The 22,805-nt window shown below is 43.3% G+C and overlaps 1 protein-coding gene across 3 annotated transcripts in view; it reads left to right on the plus strand.

Moving 5' to 3' along the window:
- Positions 1 to 17,273, plus strand: part of LOC139164583 (histidine--tRNA ligase, cytoplasmic-like) — a 39,117-nt gene extending 21,844 nt beyond the window's left edge. For 2 of the 3 annotated variants that reach the window (XM_070746910.1, XM_070746911.1), the window contains exons 12-14: positions 9,801 to 9,908; positions 16,737 to 16,883; positions 17,052 to 17,273. In XM_070746910.1, the coding sequence (XP_070603011.1) occupies positions 9,801 to 9,908; positions 16,737 to 16,883; positions 17,052 to 17,117 (321 nt within the window). In that variant the 3' untranslated portion in view covers positions 17,118 to 17,273. The remainder of the gene's footprint in view (positions 1 to 9,800; positions 9,909 to 16,736; positions 16,884 to 17,051) is intronic. The other variant, XM_070746912.1, reaches the window with a different exon arrangement.
- The last annotated feature ends 5,532 nt before the right edge of the window (positions 17,274 to 22,805 follow it).

Consider the following 22,805-nt stretch of genomic DNA (forward strand, 5'->3'; position numbering starts at 1 on the left):
GAGCCTCTTTGGTCAGGGACCAGCCACATGTAGTCAGGCCTTTTCCACTCTTCCTGGCAGCAAACCAACCCTGTAGACTTTATCTGGAATACACCTGCACGAAAAGACTCCGTTGGAAAGATTACATCCTATTGGTATCACAAGACAAGGGTCAATCTCAAATAGTCCAACTCTCATCTAATCCTTGCTGGGAATTCTGGGAATTGAAATCCATATTTCTTAAAGTTGCTCAGGTTGACAAAAACGTCTCTAGAGAGTGATAGAAGAGTCTAGTCTTATAGAAGAAAAATTATGGCACTCTCCTCCCAAAGGCAATTTGAACAGGCTCCCAGCTGCCTCTTTAAGGAAGTTGAATCATAGATTTTTGTCTGGATCATAATCTTTTCTCTTCAGTCCAATATGACCCAATCATTGCTTCCTGGATTGCATTATTATTTCAATTTTTTTCTTAGCAACTGCTAACTCATACCACCTGTTCAGTAAGAGAACTTTATCAATGCAATTTGAATCAGGACTGCCCTCTCTTGCTTGTTTTCAATCTCTGATCAATCCCCTGTATTATAGGCTGTCTATAATTGAAAGTGGGAACTCTGCTTCTAAATGATGCAGTCATAAATGTGACATCACACAGGCATGCTGACTTACAACAATAGTTCTGGCAGTCCCAGTTGCCATTGTTTAGTGAATCCTGAGCAACTGCAGCCTTCTATAGTCATGGTCCCAATTTGTGATCTCTGCTGGCTTCCCTATTTATTTTCTTGTCAGAAGGCAGCAATGTGGGTCGCAAGGTGCATTTGCATGATTGTAGAAAACTAATGTAATTTAGTCCATAATTGAGAGCATGTGTCAGGAGGGACAATGCAACAGCCACAACTATGAGTTCCCATTTTAACCACCCCTTGTTTAGCGCTATTGTAACTTTGAATGGTCACTAAATGAGTAGATATTAAACAAGGATTACCCATAGCCAATCAATAGCTGAGTGCTAAGAGAAGCCCTGGAAAAATAATAATAGAATGCAAACAGAGAGATTAAGACCGATCACCCATGGGATTCTGTGCTACTCTGCTGCCACATTAAAGAGATTTATGTAATTTCATTTCCTTGATTGTTCTTTAGAGGCCTTGATTCTTAAGTATTTTAATAAGACTTGCACAGTTCTAGAATGCCTTGAAAGAAATTAGATTTTTGTAAGCAGTCATAGCTCAAAGATTCCATTACTGAATCACCTATTAAACTATCAAAATTAATAAGATGACTTAAAACACATATCCCAATTTTTCTAATCTATTCCAATGTTAGCTTAAAAATGTATTATTTCTTATTCTAACATACACATTTATATTGCATCCAGATTAATTTACAAGCTGTTTGGGTTTAAATTTTTCAATTAAAAAAAGAGCAACCCTTAATACAAAAGACCCATTAGGGACGCAGGATACCATAGTACTGGGCAGAGAAGCAGGGAGTGATAGAGAGCCTGGGTAGGCAAATGGACACTAGACAAAGTAAATGATAACAAAGCAAGAAAGGGGGAGGGATGATACAAAGAAAATAGCATGAGATAGATCACTCATTTAAAGAACAATTTTAATTTTAAAAAAAGTTTTAAAAGCATTATTCTCCACTGCACTGGGAAGGAGAGTCCAACATGGGTAATTACCAATCCTATTGGTAGAGACTGAGTTAATTTAAATATTTAAATGCGAGGTAGTCACCGCCCCTTAGCAGCCCCCAATACCTCAGTTTTAAAAACTCAGTCTAAGAGTAGAGACTTGAGTTTTGTTCCTCTGTCAAAAGTAGTAGTGATTGTTTAATAATTGTTTAATAAAATACCTGTTTAATGTTGTTTTTCTTCTCTTCCTACTACAGATCTCAAGATTGAAGAGGAAAATTGGAAGGGCTATCTGTCCTCCGTGGACACTACCCCCAGCGTTTTTCTCCCTGGGTTTCCCTTCCCTCAGCGGGTACTATTCCAATCGGGGAGCGACCCAGCCTGGGGTCACTGGCCTCAGTGGTCAAACCTGGCTGGCAGCCGAAGGTGAGGGGGTCCGTCCCCCTCACTGGGAGGCTTGTGGAGCGCCTTCGCTGCGCTCGGAATGGACTTGGCGAGGCGCCAGCGCCTCTCAGCTGTTCGGCGGTGAGGAATAAAGCCGCCGCCGCCGCTGTCATCACCGGCTTTTGGGAGCCTTGAAAGCCGCTTGGTTCGGCGAAGAAGGCATTATAAGGCAGAACGGTGGGCTCTTTCTCTCCCTCCATTGGGGACTGTTATTAACCCCGAAGGGAGAAGGCGGCGAGAGCGCGGGACCGCCATCTTGGGCAATGTTTTCCCGCGCCCGCCATTGCTGCACAGAGACGGTTGGGCCCGTCCAATCAGCAGGCTGAATTGAGGCTGCAGGGCGCATGTCTAATTGGCTGAGGTGATTGGTCACCATTTTGTGAGAGTTGATTGTGAGCAGTAGGTGCCCTCCGTGACTCTCAAGGCTCGTTACTAAATTTAACAACTGTTAATTGTAAGTAGCCATGGAAGATAAAATCTCTGAGAAAGCATCTTCCCCCAGCGTGGTGCCCAAGGATAAGGGCAAGCCAAAGCCCAAAGACAAATCCAAGTCTTCATCTTCATCTCTTAAAGAGGCAGAGAGAAGAATCAGGGCATTAGAGCAGAGGCTGGAGGCAGCCATTTTGACACCAAAAATCGCCTCGCCTCTCCCTGCGCAGTTCGGGTTCCAGGCCAGGGATTTACAAATTCCTCCCCCTGGGATGAGACCAGCAGAGACCTTGTCTGAGAGGGATTGGTCCCCAGAGAGACAGAGCCCTTTTATGTCTCAAGCTGTCCATTCAGCCTCAGGCCTTAATCAACCTAGGCCTGCTTCTGCTACTCATTCCTTAAAAAGTGGGCCTACAGCAACATTTACACCCACTGCAGCTGGACTCAGGGTACACCCTGACACCTGGCAACAGATGTCCCCAGCATTACAGGAGCTTGTTACTGATGCATATTCGCAGGGGATGGCAGCAAAGGTGCAGAACACGCAACACCCTTGTCCAGCCAAAAATCCTTGGTCAGTACCGCCCCTCTCGGGTATGGGGTCCTGGATGGAAGAACCTTCCCAGCTAGAGGACACCGAGAAGGAGTATGATTTCTCGGATGACGAGACCGCTCCTGAACAACCAGTGGTAGCGGGTCTCTTCAAGGCATCCTTTTTTAAGGTTCTACTTCATAAGGCCAAACAAACGGCTGACCTGCCAGGTCCTACCAAAGCTACAGATTCCACTGAGGATCCTAAACCATCCACAGTTCTATTTAAAGAACCCCAGCCCGAGACTGACCATGTGCCATCCTCGGAGATTTTTAGGCAAAGTATTAAGTGCCCCTGGCAGACTCCAGCAGCAGCTCAAGGTCCTTCGGCCATGGAGAGAAAATTCTACACTCTGGATGATGATATGGAGAAGCTGTTGGAGTTTCCGCCAATTGACCAGCCGGTAATGACTCTGATTTCAAAGGCTTTGGTTCCTTCTGAGTCTGGCGATAGCTTAAAGCCAGAGGACAGAAAGGCGGAGATTTTATTGCGTAAGTCGCATCAAATGGCCAGTTGGGGGTTTAGGGCAGCCGCGGCTGCCTCCTTTTTTAATCGTGCCTCCATTATATGGCTGCAAGAGGTACAGGCCCGTCTAGGCCCAGAGGATGGCCGCTTACGACAGGACATCAGTAAGCTATTGGCGGCAGCAGAATTCTCTGCGGATGCTACCCTCCATGCAGCGAAGTTTTCGGCTCGAGGGATGGCAACTTCTCTGGCTTCCAGGCGACTACTTTGGCTAAGGAACTGGCCAGCGGACTTGAAGTCCAAGTGGAACCTGGCTTCCTCATCATATCAAGGAGAAAAACTGTTCGGGGAAGCTTTGGATCCGGTCCTCATTGAGGATAAGGACAAACGTAAGTCTCTTCCCAGAGCGTACAGGCGACAAGAACGGCGGGCTAACCCCTATAATCGTCGCCAGACGTTTCGTTGGGATTCCTCTTCGTCGGTGGGTCAGAATGTCAGACCATTTCAACAAGGCCAATATGGTCAGTCGGGATTTCGGAGTGACCGTCAGGCCTTTCAAGACCGTCCAAGGGGATATCAACAGGCAAGACGGCCCTTTAGGGGAAACCAAAGGGGCTTCAAGCGCAACTCCAAGTGACTTGGCTTCGCTAGCGCCCATAGGAGGCAAACTACGTCTCTTCAGTGCCTCCTGGAGAAATATCTCCACCGACAAATGGGCGATAGCCACAATCTCTCAAGGGTTGCGTCTGGAGTTTCTTCAGCCCCCACCACAGCGGTTTGTCCAATGTCCATCAACACGAGATCCGCTGAAAAAACATCATTTGCAGCAGGAGATAGACCATCTTTTGACTATCAAGGCGATAGAGAGGGTGCCCGAACATGCCAAAGGCACGGGGTTCTATTCCATCGTTTTCCTCGTGCCAAAGACATCAGGAGGGTACAGGATGATCCTGAATTTAAGATCCCTGAATGCCTTCATCCGATATCGGAGATTTCGAATGCACTCTCTCCAAACGATTCTCGCTTCTATTCGTCATCACGACTTTCTATCGTCAATAGACCTGAAAAATGCTTACCTGCACGTTCCTGTTTGGCCGGCCCATCGTCGCTTTCTCAGGTTCTGCCTGCACGGTACCCACTACCAGTACCGGGCGATGCCGTTCGGTCTGTCCTCAGCGCCTCGGACATTTACAAAGCTGATGGACATCTTGACGGCGCATATCAGGGCCCAGTCTATACGGGTGATGGCATACTTGGACGACATCATTGTTATGTCCAAGTCACTGCCCCAGGCTCAACAGGATTTGATTCTTACACGGCAGGTCCTGGAGCGACATGGCTATACCATCAACGAGGAAAAGAGTCACCTTTTTCCTTCTACAAGCATCCAGCATCTGGGGTCTATTATAAATACTACACGGGACACGGTGTCTTTGACACCGGAAAGGCTCCTCAACATTCGGCGACTGGTCAGCAATCTGTGTCGACAACATCATGCATCGCTGGCCATGTTGTCCAAGGTACTTGGGACGCTCGTATCATCCATAGGAATCGTACCGTGGGCTCGACACCACATCAGGAGTCTCCAATGGTTCCTACTGCCGTACCAAAAGATCAAGGTGAGCCACTCGCACCGGCAGGTGAGGCTTCCAGCATACGTCAAACAAGCACTGAGATGGTGGTTGTCCCCAGCGTTGTTCCGGGGTTCCCCGCTCCACAGTCACGAACGCTTGGTTCTGACTACAGATGCAAGTCTGTCGGGCTGGGGAGCTCACATGGGTCCTCATATGGCCCAGGGACTATGGTCTCAGGACGACCTGTCTCCTATCAACATCAATTTCCTGGAGCTCAGGGCAGTGTTTCTGGCACTTCGAGCGTTTACTTGCTGGGTTCAGGGCAGAGACGTACTGGTCCTAACAGACAATGTTGCGACCAGGGCCCACCTCAATCATCAGGGGGGCACGAAGTCAAAGCGTCTCATGCTGGAAACTACGGCTCTCTTCGATTGGGCCGAACTTCACCTGGCTTCATTGACGGCGGAGCACATTGCGGGGACCAGCAATGTGCAAGCGGACTGGCTGAGCAGAGCGACCCTGGATCCGTCGGAATGGCGACTCGCTCCAGTTCTCTTCAACAGCATAGGCCACCGCTTCGGGGTTCCATCAGTGGACCTCTTTGCAACCCCGGACAACGCCCAATTGCCCAGGTTCTATACCAGGTTCACAACGCCAGGGGCGGAAGGGGTCAACGCCCTGCTGTCTCCCTGGCCCAAAGGTCTGCTTTACGCATTTCCACCAACATGCCTTATTCAAAGAACATTGGACAAGATGGTGCAAGAAGGAGCAGAGTTGATATTGATGGCTCCTCACTGGCCGAGACGCCCTTGGTTTGCAGACCTGGTAGCCTTCTCTGTGTCCCCCCCGTGGAGGATTCCAGATTCCGTAATGTCGTTGAGCCAGGGGTCAGTGTGCCATCCGAACCCTCAATGGTTTCAGCTGACCGCCTGGCACTTGAGAGGGTCAGGTTGAGAAACCAATGTATACCGGACAATGTAGTATCTACTATGCAGGCTGCTCGTCGTTCGTCTACAGTGCGAATTTACCAGGCCACATGGGCGGCTTTTTGTAAGTTTTGCTCAGAGCATTGTTCTGACCCTCAGCAAGCTTCGGTTATTCTGGTGTTACAGTTCCTGCAAGCGGGAGTTGATAGAGGTCTAGCACCAAATACCTTGAAAAGGCAAATAGCGGCTCTCGCAACCATTGTACAGGTGCCTCAATCTCGTTCGTTAGCACAACATCCTTGGGTACGGGATTTTATTAAAGGAGCAGTCAACTCCCACTCACCTCGGATACACAGGTTCTCGACTTGGGACTTGTCTCTTGTACTGAAGGCTCTTACTGCTCCTCCCTTTGAACCGCTAAGATCTATTCCACTTCGTCTGTTGACATTTAAAACGGCATTTCTTGTGGCGATCACATCAGCGCGCCGAGTGTCCGAATTGTCGGCCCTGTCTACTCGATCGGACTTGTGCGTGTTCCACTCTGACAGAGTGGTGCTGAGACTGGACCCGACCTTTATACCCAAGGTCAACTCTGGGTTTCACAGATCGCAGGAATTGGTCCTTCCTGACTTTTGTACACACGGCCAACATCCTTTGGAGTTGAGATGGCACAAGGTGGATGTTAGGAGGGCCTTAAAGATTTATATCAGAAGGACTGCTGAGTTTAGGAAAACTGACAGGCTGTTTGTGTCATTTGCTCAAAGATCTATGGGACTTGGGGTCTCATCTAAATCCATTAGTCGCTGGCTTAGGGATTGTATTGCAGAAGCGTACAAAGCTAGGTCTCAGTCGCCTCCGACTGGCATAACTGCGCATTCCACCAGAAGTGCGGCGGCGTCTGCAGCATGGCATACCCAAACTTCTATCGAGGACATTTGTAAGGCAGCGACTTGGGCTTCGCCTACAACCTTCATCCGTCATTATAAACTTGACTCGGTTGCTTCGGCTGAAGCTTCCTTTGGGAGGCGTGTGTTGCAGAGGGTTTGTTCCTCTCCGTCGACCGTGGCACAGCCTTTTCCCTCCCAAGGGATGTGAACTTTGGTATATCCCATGTTGGACTCTCCTTCCCAGTGCAGTGGAGAAGAACCGTTGTACATACCTGAACGGTCTTCTCGATGCACTGGAAGGAGAGTCCAAACCCACCCGGCGTAGTTGCCAGGTCGCCGGAGTATTTGGGTTGCGAGGTTTCTACGTTAATTGTTATATGGTTGAAGTTCAATAAATTGTGTTACCTCTATACTGTCTTCGTTTTTAAAACTGAGGTATTGGGGGCTGCTAAGGGGCGGTGACTACCTCGCATTTAAATATTTAAATTAACTCAGTCTCTACCAATAGGATTGGTAATTACCCATGTTGGACTCTCCTTCCAGTGCATCGAGAAGACCGTTCAGGTATGTACAACGGTTCTTCTAGTAAATATTCTAAAAAGCATTGTTCTGTATTAACCAGGATTTAATTCATCTGCCCCACTAAATAATTCATAGTAAATGAATTGATGTCAAACTAGGTCTCCAAACTGTGGCCCTACATCTGGACCTCCGGAACATTCCTTCCGGCCTACCAATTCATCCTATATGCTGTGCTCTGATCCTTTCCAAACAGCTCAGTGAGAGAAAGCGAGGTTGCATTCACCACTGTTTGGAAAGGAAGGTAGGATTCCGATGGGTGTGTGTATGCAAATCAGCTGGATGGTTTCTGAATGAGGAAGGTGGAAATATCTTTCCCTTTAAAATTTATTTATTTATTTATTTTGTCCAATACACAATAATACACAATGAAGGTTATAGAGGATATAGTAGAGAAGAAATCCAAGATATAGGAGAGACTATAGGACAGGGGACGGAAGGCACTCTACTGCGCTTATTTACGCCCCTTACTGACCCACTTAGGAATCTGGAGAGGTCAACCGTGGATAGTCTAAGAGTAAAATGTTGGGGGTTAGGGGATGATTTGCCCCAGCTTTCAACCAGCTGGAGAGTTGGTTTCTTTGCAAGGGATGGGGGGTGGATCCAAGGAGCTCCTTTGGATCATTCTCCCCTCCCCCAGCCCCCTCACAAAGAAAACCCCATTCAAAGTCAGGGCAGCCAGACAAGGAAGAGGAAGCTGGCTGGGGTTCTATGATGACTCACAATGGCCAGGTGGCCATGGTTGATGTGGCCAGCTCGATGCTACTCACTTTGTGGCTGACTCTGTCCAGCCAGGTGGGCATGGCTAGGAAGCTGCAGCTGGCTTGGCCCTGCTGATTCAGAAGGCTTTGTTGAACAAGTCGTACTGACTAACTCAGTGTGAGAACAACTCGGTGCCCCACAAATTCCTTGCTTCCCAAACTGGTGGCAGCCAAGTGTGGATGCGCTCACACGCACCACATTCCAAAGTTGGGGACTTTTATCCACAGAGGAAGGAGAGGTCCTTCTCCCCAACTCCAGACCTGATTGGCAGCTTGCCAGCTCAGATGTGCATAAACGTCTCCAAGCTTGGAATGTGGTGTGGATATGGGTATATGCACACATACGCTTGGCTGCTGGCAGTTTAGGGAGGCAGGGAGCTTGTGGGCATCGAGTTGTCCCCAGTCAAGATAGTTGGTGCAACTTGTTCCATGCCAGCTCAGCCATCCTATGTCAGGCCAAGCCAGCTGCACCAAACAAGCCATGTTTACCAAGCCATGTCCACCTGGCTGTACCAAATCAGCCACGCTAAGTGAGCAGTGTTGAGCTAACCACACTGAGCCAGCCACATGCACCCAGTCATCCCTACCTAGTCGCAGCAACCTGGCTGCATACCACCCAGCCACGCCCACCTGGCCGCTCATTATCATTCAATTATTATTTTTATAAAATCAAGAATTGGTCTTTTTCTCTGGCCCCTCAAATGTTTGCAAAATGTCAAATGTAGCCTTCAGACTGAAAGGTTTGGAGAACTCTGAAGTAGATCATACCAAAATCAGTTTAACAGAAAACTAGATCTAATTATACACTGCTCAAAAGAATAAAGGGAACACTTAAACAACACAATATAACTCCAAGTAAATCAAACTTCTGTGAAATCAAACGGTCCACTTAGGAAGCAACACTGATTGACAATCAATTTCACATGCTGTTGTGCACATTCATCTTTGTACAGAACAAAGTATTCAATAAGAATATTTCATTCATTCATTCAGATCTAGGATGTGTTCTTTGAGTGTTCCCTTTATTTTTTGAGCAGTAGACTTTATTGAGGTAGGCTATAATAACAGACTCTTGTGAGTCTGATTGTGCTTTACTTCCCTCCTTTCTTATATTCCATTGAGTATAAGGGAGATGTTTACTTGAGACGCTTACAAAAATTATCTTACTTCCCAGGATTTAAAGAACATTTCAGCCCTTCATGCCTGAATATTGGTTCTTTCATATTTCTGTCAAGGTCATTTTCCTTATTCTCACAGCTTTAATTTTCCAGTGTTTCACACAGGAAATATAAGTTTTAAATTCTCCATCCATCAATACAATAATCAACTGCTTTATTTATATAAGAAATCAATATGAGAAATAAGGCACTGTCTCTATAAGCAAGCTGTTTATAATATCCATATTTTGGAAATAAGTGGAAATGCCTGAAACTTTCCAACAAGAATTAAGTCCAATTCAAGCAGAGCTTGTTTGCAAATTTTAGTTAATTGTGATTATAATTTTTCTTTTTCCTCTGAAATGGCCAAGGAGAAGATCCGCACAACAGAGACACAAGTATTGGTGGCAACTCCTCAGAAAAATTTCCTTGCATTCAGAATGAAGTTAATATCTGAATTATGGAATGCTGGCATCAAGGTAATACTGATAAGTTATTACACTAGTGCAGAGGTGTCAAACTCAACTTCATTGAGGGCCAGATCATCATTATGGCTGCCCTCAAAGGGCCAGGTGTGCATGGATGGGTGGTCACGTGATTGGGTGGGTGTGGCCAGTTCAACCTGGCCCGCTCAGCATTGCTCACATTGAGGGACACCTGTGATGGGTCAGACAAGGCTGGGAACGATGAACCAGGGTGAGCAGCAAAGCCTGTGAGGGTCAGCATCAGTACGTGAGCACAGCTGGGGAGGGTGTCTGAGGGGTCAAACGGTGCTGGTGTGCAGTAAGGGGGGAGCAGCCAAAATGCCCATTCAGTTTTAGGCTGGAATCTATGCGCAGAAGCCACAGCAGTGGGGGAGATCAAATTGGCACGCCTCTGCCCATTGTTGCCTGCAGCAGCTTCCCATTTTCACACACACACCCTTTCCATTGCAGTCCATGCAGTACTGTTCAACACACACACCTCGACACTCTCCTCAGCCATACACAAGCACCAAGGTCCTGCAGTTTATGTAATACTGTAGTATAAGATCATACAAGATCAGTAGCACAAGATCTCACACTACTGATCTTGCACTACAATAGTTTAGGCCTCTGTTCTCTGTGATGCTTGTATCAGATCCGGCCGAAGAGCATTTGCAAGATGAGATTTGGGAGCAGTGAAATCACCTTGCTTGAAGCCTCCCATTGGCTTGAAAATACACTATTGTACTCTAGGCCTGTGTTTCCCAACCTTGGCAAATTGAAGAGATCTGGACTTCAACTCCCAGAATTCCCCAGCCACCAAACCACGTCCACAGAACTTGAATTTCACCCCTGCCACCCCGTGGGCACGCCAGCATCCTAGATGAAAAGATGTCTTGAATTGTTTTATTGTTGTTGTGAGCTGCCCCGCGTCTACGGAGAGGGGCGGCATACAAATCTAATAAATAAATAAAATAAAAGGGGCTGCTCAGATTGCAGTCAGCCTGGGGGCAAGACAGTCAGTATGCATACATTTGCCTGCGTGGTGGAGTTGGCAGAGCAGCCTCTTGAGTCAGTTGGAAGGCTGACCACGTTCAGGCCCAGATGGACACCATCAGGTTGTATAATAGCGCTACACCTGCAACAGTCCTGATTTGTTGACCCCATTTCCTTTCACTGGGATCATCCCCCGTTGGAAAGCCATAGCCGGGCTTCTCAGCTGTAGATCCTGATTCAGGCGTGCCCAGAGGCTCCCTCGCCAGATGTCCAGACTGCACTCTCTCTCCAATCTACCCACACAAGCGCCAGGCCAGGGCACAGCCCCTCCAGCTCGCCTCATGTTCACCTCTGGCCCATGGCACCTTCCAGATGCTGACAGCCTTTCCTCTGCCTGCAGATTAGGAAACCTGGACCAGCTTTTCCGTGGAACTCCTGCCTGGCAAATTCAAAGGATGTAGAAGCCTATGGATACCTGAGGCAGGCGCTGGCAATGAGCTTTACAACTGGGAGCAGGGCCTGTCTCAGTAAAAGAGAAGTGCTACCAGTCTCTCCCCCTGCCCCCAACCCTTTCTGAGCCTGGCCTAGTAGCCCATGAGGCTTCCCTTTCACTGGGACACCCCCCAGGTTCCACATGGGAAAGGCACGGCTGCCAGCACCTCTGCCAAACTCTCTCCCTGGCCCATGGGGCCACCCTGGGATCAGCGAAGGGCTGACCTGTATCACCCAACCAGGCCCTGGTCTATAACTCGTGGTAGCCATCCAGGCCTAAATGCGGTCAGCCTTAGATTTAACCCACGCAGCTGCGCTGGAACCAGCAAGAGACCTCCCCACTGCCTTTGTCACCCTCAGGAAATGTCAGATTCTGAAGATGAAAAAATAGAGACCTTAGTTTATCCTGGGTTACAGAGGTTAATAGATGACAGAGGAGACGAGAGCAAAAGTGATAGTGATTCAGAGCAGCCCCAGGGAGCTGAAGTTACTATGGAAAGTAGTTGCTTGTCAGACAGTGATTTATCAAACAGTGAATAGTTGAATCCAAAGTACAGAAGGTTGGCAGAATGCAGAGAAGAGGTTCAGGGTAAAAGGTTTTGAATTCTGTCATTATTAGATCTATGTATTGGACATGCTCTTTCCGGCAGAAAACCGGAAAAGGAAAGGTTTGTATGCGAACAATTTGCCAATAAATCATGGCGTTTTATTTAGTCTCCTGAAAAGAAAGCTTAAAATACATCATGAAAGACCCTGCAAATGAGATAGAAGCAAATCAGCTGTTAGTTTCAAGTTGCTGGTAAGCTGTCTGCAGAAGCAGAATTTATATCCCCTGCCTTGCTGTTAATTTGGATGGGAAATTTTATGGAGGTTGTAAAGCTATCAACTTTGCCGTGAGAACATTTTCCCCCACACTCTGCCTGCTGGTTTATTTGCTATGAAGAAGAACCTCTGTTTTTGTGTGTGTATTTTGAACTGCTGAAGAGAAAAATAAAGCATTTAGTGTTTTGAATATCAAAGCCTTGGGAAGATTTGTGTATTCCAGTAGCCAGGATCAGAACACTTACCACCTATTATGTGCATGCCTAAGGGACAGGGCAGAGGTGGCCCTCCATTGGCTTCAAAGCATCTCCATGGATCTAAGGATGACCGCATTCTGGCCTAGCTCGCTGCTGCCTGGCTGTAGATCAATGCCCAATTGGCCTGGGCCGGATCGAGGCACCACGGGTTGGTCCTTCACTGTTTTCAGGGTGGCTCCACATCTAACCACATCCTGCATTAGTGTATTCGAGACCACCTTCTACCACATAGCTCCCAGTGACTGAAAAGGGCCCACAGGGTTGCTCTTCTCCAGGTCCCATCAGCTAAACAGTGTCAGCTGTCAGGCCTGCAGGGGAGAGCATTCTCTGTGGCTGTTCCGACTCTTTGGAACCAGCTACTTTCTGAGATCCAGACTACTGCCACCCTATTGGCCTTCTGGAAAACTGTAAAGATCTGGCTTTTCTGGCAGCCTGGGGCTATTGATTTGATGGTACACTATGGGAATATGACCATTAATGACATGCATGGTTTTTTTAAGTGTTTAATTGTTTTTAATTGTTGGTTTTAAATTGTTTTTAAGGGGTCTTAATATTACATTGTGTGTTTTGTTTTTAGGTTGTGAGCTGCACAAAGTCCTTTGGGAGTTAGGTGGCATATAAATATGAATAAATAAATAAAATAACCTCAAGCTATAGTTTTATATTTAGCATATTTTTATAGCATATATTTCTGTGAAAAAATATTCACTCCCTTCCAGGTTTCTTTCAATGCTTGCATATCTTTGCCAGTGAATGTCTGTACATTACTTGAGAGACTTCCTGTGCCCCACACTATCTGCTCAGCCACTTCAGTCTAGCAGATTGGTGTGCTTCAGGTTCCATTGATTAAACAATGCCATCTTTCAGGACCCTGAAATCAGTCTTGTTTTTTCTGCTATTGCTTGTTCTCTTATTTGGATTTTCTGGTGCTTTTTGTTCTGAAATGTTTCTAACAGTTATAGAATCACCGAGAGTTGGTGGCAGAGCAAAAGGCTTATATACTGCTTCTTAATGCTTTACAGCCCTCTAAGCAGTTTTACTGCATCAGCATATTGTCTCCAACAATCTGGGTCCTCATTTACTGACCTTGGAAGATAGAAGTCAACGTTGGACCCGTCAGAATTGAACTGCTGACAGTCAGCAGAGTTAGCCTGTAATATTGCATTCTAATCAGCCTTAATATAATTAACTTTAATATATTATAGTTGGTCACATAGTCAGCCAGAAATGTAGACTGGATTTGACATTTTTGTTTACCTATCAAAACTTTTTGAGGATCAAGGATGTGCAGATGTTGTTATGCAGTGTTAAAGGTATTGTCATAGGCTGTAAGTTACAATTGACAAGGGTGATTTTATCAACACCAATGATTTTCAAGTGGTGTTTCAGAGGTTTCAGAATTGCATTCAAGGCACCTATTACTATGATTGTCTACACAAAAAATGTGAAATCACAGCTGGCAGTTTTTTAGCTTTGTACACATTGAGTTCTTCCCAAAAGAACCTAGTGTCGGTACTAGTACCAATGCCCTAATTAAATCATGAGCCTCAAGCCAAGCTTCAGAAGAAATCCAGTTATTTATTACGAGCTTCATGTCGGCACGATCCAAGTGAAGCCAACTCTGATCTCCCTTAATTCGCACCTTGGTTCTGACCCTGTTTCCCCCCCCCCCCCCCCCCAAGGTCTGTAATCAGTCACATTTCCCAACAAAGCTATTTCATGGGTTATAGAAGTCACTCCCCCTCTAGCCACTGTGGGTCCACCTGGAGATGATCATGACGTTGCCACTGGAATATGCTTTATTTTGACTGAAACAGCTGTGAGGCTTCATTTTCCTATCCCCCTGCCTATGGCAACTTGAGAGGAGGTCAGGAATGCTTCATGAGTTGACACCTAGGATGTCATAATATATTATTTGTACATGTGTGAATCGATGCAGTGTGGCCTTTTTAATCGATTGATAGAAATTTTATAAATGTGCAGATTTTCTAAGTGCTGTCCAACATTTTTTGACATGACACCCAGTGCAAGGATACCTAATAAGACCATCATACCATAATCTTTTAATTTTCAGATTTTGATGCTTTGTGATCTTTAATTCTTTGTGTTGTATTCTACTATCTCCTTATATTACTACATCAATTACCCACACTTTCCTCTTTTCAATCTCAGTTAAATGTGCTGTGTTATGGCCAAGATTTTATCAGTTCATATTTGGAAAACCCACAATATTTTCTATCCATTTTTCATTATTGGTATAAGATGTTCCACCAAATCATTTTAGAAATTGTGTTATGTGATTATTTGTAATCAGTGATTTGTAATCAATGTTTTTGCACAAATGTACGATCTACTGTACGATCTACTGCACTTTGAATTATTTGATGATTTTTCAGTTTACTGTACGATCTACTGTACGATCTACTGCACTTTGAATTATTTGATGATTTTTCAGTTTGGGCTTTGATTGCATTAATTTGAATAATTTGCTCTTAAACAACCAAAACCACTTCATTTTTTAATGACCTAATTGTAAACCATTCAGGTTTCATCCTTATACATTTTTCCCTTTATCCTTTGTAGAAATTGACCATGAAATTCTTTAATTTGCTAGTATTCTATTCATGTTTTTATTATACTGTTTCAATATTTATGTTTTGCTTCAGTAAGTTCCAATTTTTAACTCACATCAATACTTGTTTCTTGGCTATCTTTTATGTAATCAGTTAATTAATGCTTTTCTTCGACAGGTTGATTTAAAATACTACCCGTATTTCTGCGGGGTAAATATAATCTATCAATATCGCTGTTATGTGCAGTGATGTCATTACCTTTCTTGGGTTTTTTTGTCCAAATTGATATGTCCAATTAATAATTCTAGCAGTGTATCATATCATTAGCACAACCCAATCCAGTATACAATTATTTTTCTGTTTTGTCACAATATTAAGTGAGTTGATGAATACACCTAGTCTGGCTCTTTTTCTAAGACCTGCCTTCCTGACGTGTCTGACTCTTCTGTTGGAATATACTATCACCAACATTGCTCTCAGAGCATCATAAGTCCCTCTCTCACAAGAGAGTATAGAGATATTATTATGTGAGAGTAATCTATAGTTAGTTTTACAGTCAGTCTTAATTTCTCATCTAAGTCCCTTATAAATTTTAACACTGACTTAAAACCATCTTTGGTTTCTGCCAGTATAGGACTGACATGGCTCCAAAAGTTTCGTATTTAACTTATCTGTTAACAATTCTCCACTGTTTTGGAGACTCATCCAGATGTGGTGTTTTGTTTATTGGGCTTTGGTTTGGTTTGATTTTTTTGTTATTTTGCAGATTTCAGGGGAGCATCAATATACTTTTTAATGGACAATGCGTTTTCCTTTCTTTTTCCCTTTGAATTCTATTTTTATCCAGTATACTTTTCTTTGAGGAGATTCATTATTGTCCATATCTTCTTCATTTCAAGATTATATCTCAAACTAGTTTTATAAGCATTGATAAGCATCAATTAACTATTTTTTGTGAAGGTCTTCAAAAATTTCTTCAGAGCAAGACATGGCATATTTCATTTGTGTGAAGAGAAGCCTACAGTACTGAGAGGAGTTAAATCTGTAAGATGTTTATAACTTGCATTGGCCCAAATCACCTTTGAATATCAAATGAAATACTCACAAAAATGATACCAGTTATTTATTTAATTGTATTGATTAAACTAGGGAGACAATACTTTTTCCATATTGCCAGATCGCCTATTGAATTTAGGAAATAAGAAACATTGCTATTTGTTTACCCAGACTATTTATATATTATTATAATTAATAATAATACTATTTATATAGTATTCATACAAAGCTTATAGTGGCAAAGTTTTCCAAATATTTGTAACAGCCAAAAGGGGTAAATACAGAGTTGTAAGATGGTTATAAAAGCTATTGGTGGTAAAGTGGTTAGAATGCAGCAAGCTAACTCTGCCCACACATTACAAATTCAATCCTAGCAGTTCGAGATTGAATCAGCCTTCCATCTTTTCCAAGATCAGCTAAATGAGGACCCAGATTATTGGGAGCAATTTGCTAACAGTGTAAGCTGCTCCAAGAGTGCTGTAAAACACTATAGAGCAGTATATAAGTGCTATTCCTATTGCTCTGGTGAAAAAATATCTTACTTTTTTACTAGATGTCTTTAATAATTTTGCAAGCCAATCATTTTTTATTATATCTTACTGATGTTGTAAGTATTTATCTTTCCATTTCTTACCAACATTTTTCAGGCAGAGATGTTATATAAAAAAAATCCCAGACTACTCGAACAGCTACAATATTGTGAAGAAACAGGAATCCCATTGGCAATAATCATTGGAGAACAAGAGCTGAATGATGGAGTAGTGAAACTTCGGGATGTTGTGACGAGGAAAGAGGTTGGTGTTGTTATTTAATGGAGTCAGTTTGAAACTGTTGCTCTGAAATAATTTTCCCTAGAGCTTTTTGAACACCACTAAGATCATGTTTGCAATTCAATTTTCCTCAGTAAAGATATTTTATTTTGATTAGTTGCACTAATCAAGTCTGTATTATCTGCTTTTTAGGTTAATGTCCCTCAAGATAATTTTATAGAGGAGATCAAGAGAAGGTTGGAAAAATACAATACTTAATTTCATGTAATTGACATTTTATACTACTCCTAAGGCTGACTTATATGCTTACATATTGCTCTTATGGAATATTGCAAGCTTGTGAAGCACCTGAAGTTGTTCAATATTTACTTCCTCTTTTTTGTAATAAAATATTTCACATTTTAGTCCCACAAACCAAGATTTAGAGAATTGGATCTGTGTCATTGCACTTTTCTTATCCATTATTGCTGTGTACATAGGCTTAAGTATGCTGGCCTTTCAAAAATAATTAGCTGCCATGAATTATGTTCTCCATTTACATTGCTAATCTGATTTGCATTTCAGTTCCCAAAACTGTGGCTAACTACATTGTTGTAAAGCAGTGTTGATAGATTTGTGAATGATTGATAAATGTTTTTGACTCATTGGTTTAGCCTGCCCTCTGGCAAAACTCACCATCTGTAGTAGCCTGTTGATTGATGGCTTTGCAGACATGCAGAGTTTTGAAAGAGTTCTTCACCCATGCTGGTTAAACCATCTGTCAAAATCAAGTGTCTCAACAGATGCTATGATAAAATAGGCGTGTTTCATTCTTCAAAAAGTATTTCTTTTGAAATAACTGTATTCTCATACTTTTACTCACTATTTCCCAGAGCTGATCTGCAAGATGCAGGGTATAATGCTTCAGCCTAATTTTCCAGCTCCACAAACAGAATGAACCTCGAAGAGAGTGCCCTGGGATGATAGGAGAGGGTTCATTACTTTATCAGGCTCAACTGATCAATAAGTGCTAATCTGATCACATTCTCTATTGCCACTTGACTACACAACCAACAAGTATATCTGTAGCAGCTTATATTCAGTTTTGGTCTCCTGTGGATTGTTAACTTGCCATACAGGAATTTAGGAATGACATTGGGGAAAGTATGAGAAATAATGGAGAGAGGGTGGTAGGAGTAAGAAAATATTTGGGGGGGGGGGGGTTGATAAAAAAATACAAAATTCTAATATCAGAGGAAACTCAACATGATTTTATTTAGTATGAGATTTATTTATTGGATTTGTATGCCGCCCCTCTCCGGGATGGGGCAGAGAGAATCTGAAACAAGCTTTCAAGATCCTATAATCATCTTACTCTTAACAAAGAGCATTCACAGAATCACTGCCATGCCTGTTTTTGAGCTGGTATGCCTTGAAGGCCTGACATACACTCACACTGGGAAACAGCATAATTTAGCTTCATATTCCCATAGGGGGAAAAAAAGAGGGGTTGAAGATATTGGGGTGGAAGGAAATGTAACAAATAAATCTGTTATAAATCTAACAAATAAAAGGTTGATAATCAAGACTAAATGTTGAAGTAGTATGGTTTTAATAAAGAGCTGTGAAGTATGAGTTGGATTTGAGCAGTGGTTATATTGTAAAAAGCTTGTTGGAAAGGGGCCTGAAGTTCACAAAATGGTTTAGGGCACAGTCCAGGGATATGTGCCAAAATGAAAGAGGTAGATACATAATAATTGCCTACTCCATTGCATATGGCCGTAGTAAAGTGTCAAAATCATGATCAGCAGTTTCACCAACATAAGAAACCAACTGCCAGCCTGCTCACAGAGTAACAGTCGCTATTAACAGAGTCCTTCCTTAACTCTAAGAAATAGTTGGTCTTCTCCAGGTCCCATCAGCCAAGCAATGCCGGCTGGCGGGCCTTAGGGGAAGAGCATTCTCTGTAGCGGCTCCGGCCTTTTGGAATCAACTGCCCCCAGAGATTCGTATTGCTTCCACCCCCCTGGCCTTTTGGAAGTTGCTGAAGACACATCTTTGCCAGCAGGCTTGGGGCTGTTGAACATTCTGCTCCAGCCCATGTTATGCCTGCAATATGTTTGAATGTGAGTGAATGGTTATTAGACATGGGTTTTTAGTGTTGTTATTTTAGTATGTCTAGTGGATTTTAGATTTTTAATTGGTCCATTTTAACTTTGATTTCTACCATGCTGTGTTTTTGTATTGTTGTAAGCCGCCCCGAGTCTTCGGAGAAGTCCAGCCTAGAAATCGAAGTAAGTAAATAAGTAAATAAGTAAAAGTACTTTCCTCCCCCAAACCCAATCAAGCAACATTATACAGTGATCCCTCGAGTATCGCGAGGGTTCCGTTCCAAGACCCCTCGCGATAATCGATTTTTCGCGATGTAGGGTTGCGGAAGTAAAAACACCATCTGCGCATGCGCGCCCTTTTTTTCAAGGCCGCACATGCGCAGATGGTGGAGTTTGCGTGGGCGGCGGGCGGCACCCAGGGAAGGTTCCTTCGGCCGCCCAGCAGCTGATCTGCTCCGCAGCACGGCAGCAGCGAGGAGCCGAAGATGGGGTTTCCCCGTTGCCCAGGCAAAGGGGAAACCCCATCTTCGGCTTCTCGCTGCTGCCGCGCTGCGGAGCAGATCAGCTGCTGGGCGGCCGAAGGAACCTTCCCTGGGTCTTCCCGCCGCCCAGGCAAAGGGGAAACCCCAAGATCGCTTGCCGCTTGCCCGTCACCCGCCCGCCCAGCCGCTCGCTTGCCGCTTGCCCGTTCACCCGCCCGCCCGGCTGCTCGCTTGCCGCTTGCCCATTCACCCGCCCACCCAGCCGCTCGCTTGCCGCTTGCCCGTTCACCTGCCCGGCTGCTCGCTTGCCGCTCGAGAGCAAGGGGGGAGAGATAGAGAAAGAGAGAGAAGGAAAGAAAGAGATGAGAGAGGGAGGAAGAGAGTGTGAGAGAGGAAGAAGCAAGATAGAGAAAGAGAGAGAGAAAGAAAGATGAGAAAGGAAAGGAGTGACGTCATCGGGTGGAAAAATTGCGATATAGCGTTTCGCGAAGATTGAGATCGCGAAAATCGAGGGATCACTGTATATGCAATTACATATTGCTCTGCAGTTTAAAATGTCAAGCAGTTTCTCTTAGCTCAAAATAGTCAACAGAAAGGGGTAAGAATGGAATGCTATGTTTGCTTGTAAATCATGTTTGCAAACTTCCTATTTGTTTAATGAAAGTGAAAAATTCCAAAATTTGTTCTGCATAAAGTTTTTATTAAATCCTAGTTTGGGGATGAGCTGAAGGCAGCTGAAAAAAATATTACCAGGACGTGTTTATTGAATGCTTAGATTTTACTTATTTATATTTCATATTTCTAAATCACCCATCTCCCTCAGAGTGTGGTTATGACCTCAGCTCAAATCACATAGCTTTATCCTAATTAATATCTGACTGTAGACATGTAGTAATAAATACTGTAGATCTTTGGTTCTGTTTTATGCACTTGCCATACTTAATCTTAAATGGATCAATTGTGTAATTATCTGTAGGCGCACTGCATCAGTTAAATGGTCTGTGCTAGATGGTCCCAAATGATTTTGGAATGCAGTTGGGGTGTTTTCATGTCTCCTTGGTTAGTGATACTGTCAAAGGCCTGGCTGTGTATGAAAATTAAAAAAACAATTAAAGAGTGGAAATTTGCTCTTCATTGTACAACTAAAGGAAGCATCAGAGTAAGCTACGAGCACTTCTGATTGGTGCTTTGGAATGCATGGATATAGTACATGTTTGCACCTCTTTAAGGAATTGTATCTTTTCACAGCATTATATAGCAACTACAAACAAAGAGAATAGAATTCTTTATGGGCCAAGTATGATTGGAAACACAAGGAATTTGTCTTCGGTGCATTTACTTACCAGAGAATCTTGAGACCAGATCTGTTCACCTAATTTGGTGAATTGCCAATGCAGGAACGGCTATTTGAAGGAGTCAGGGCTAAGGCATTTCCTAACCCATTTAGTCCTCCACCAACCCCTAAACTAAATAGCATAGGAAACAGGGGAAATATAGTATAGAGACCCTAAAGTAGGGTTTCTTCCTTAATTTTCATTGTTTAATTTAATTCTCCAAATGCAATAAGAAATAAAACATTCTGGGTTCATTTATATGAGGGATGACATCGTTTCTGATTTTACATCATTGATCTATCCCAAACCTGCCTATGTCAAGATTTGGCTAATTGTTCTTCAAAACATGAGGAATTATGGCCATCTAGATGCTTCAAATTATAGCTTATCTTGGATCATTGTTGTGTTGGTTGAAGGATTCAAAGATGGACGAATCATTGCAGGAGTGAAAAAAGCCAAAGGCCTTACTTTGTTAGTGGAAAAGGCCAAGAAGCCAAAAGAAGCAACTTATTCTAACTTATTTCACATAGTACCCTTTTATAATTCTCTGTTCTCTACGACCTAATCCAGCTAATACAGATGCACAGTTCTACATGATGCTGTAATTCATAAACATGCCAACCATGAGCTGAGGTGGCACAGTGGGTAGAGTGCAGTACTGCAGGCCACTAAAGCTGACTGCTAGATCTGCAGGTCAGTGGTTCAAATCTCATCTCTGGCTCAAGGTTGACTCAGCCTTCCATCCTTCCGAGGTGGGTAAAATGAGGACCCGGATTGTGGGGGCAATATGCTGGCTCTGTTAAAAAGTGCTATTGCTAACATGTTGTAAGCCGCCCTGAGTCTAAGGAGAAGGGCGGCATAAAAATCGAATGAATGAATGAATGAATAAATAAATAAATAAATAAATAAATAAATAAATAAATAAAATAAAATAAAGTTTACAGGAAATCTGTCAGAAACCTAGGCAAAGGAATGCACCTAATGGTACCAGCTAGAACACTCATCCCTTTGATGATATCGTCATTCCTGAGAACATGAACTTTCCCTGAACCTTCCAAGGCCTACCTAGAAATCCGTAACTGCAAAACCTTAACAAGACATATGCTAACTTATGCTAACAGCATAATGTGAAGTAAGCACCCATGTGCTGTTTGAGGCCACTTCTGGGTGTGCACATCAATATGACCTTCGACCTACAGAAGGAATTCTACAGATCGTAGTGCTAAAGCTGTTAGAGGCAGTCATCTGGAGATCGTGATTTATATATGCCTTTGCAACAACTTGTATAATCCTTTCACTTTTTTTTTCACAACAAGCAGAAAACTGCAGAACTCCTTTTCTCCTTATGTTCACTTAGTTCTTTATTGTTTTCATTCTAAATAATTTTAAGACTGAAATTTTGGTAGCTGGGCTGTTTGTTTGAGATCCAAGCTTGTCAATTTGGTTGCAAACATTTTCTCACCAATTGAGGAGACAATGTCAATGCATTTTGAATTCAAAATGAGGATATCTCCTTGAATGGTGATGAAATGTTTTCAAACAAATTGCCAAGCTTAAAACTCAAAACAACAGCCTAATTTTAAGACACTTCCTTATACTGTCTGGTATAAAAGAGACTACAACACATACATTTAATATGATCAATGATGAGAACAGAAAAATGACAGTAATATAGCATAAACTATATATAAATTAATGCATGTAACAACTCACTCTTGGCATATTATTACCACAGATCTAATTCTGGTGAAATTTATTTTCATGTCTTAACAGTCGTGACACAAAATCAAGCTACATTGCATATAATATTAGTCTTATTGCCTGATAAGAGAAAGCAAGATAAAACTTAAATGATTATCCTAATATGTACAAACAAAGGACAAATAAGATATTGACAATTAAGATGATCAATACTAGAAAATGAGTGGTTTCTATGAAAATTAAATTATAGGGACAAATTATTTTTGAGAGAATTTTTGGCTTATTAAACATGCAGGTAAAACATGTCAGATATAAAAAAAGTTTTGTTGCTGAGCAGAC

This window comes from Erythrolamprus reginae, chromosome 3 (assembly GCF_031021105.1).
Source record: "Erythrolamprus reginae isolate rEryReg1 chromosome 3, rEryReg1.hap1, whole genome shotgun sequence".
Classification (NCBI taxonomy): Eukaryota; Metazoa; Chordata; class Lepidosauria; order Squamata; family Dipsadidae; genus Erythrolamprus; species Erythrolamprus reginae.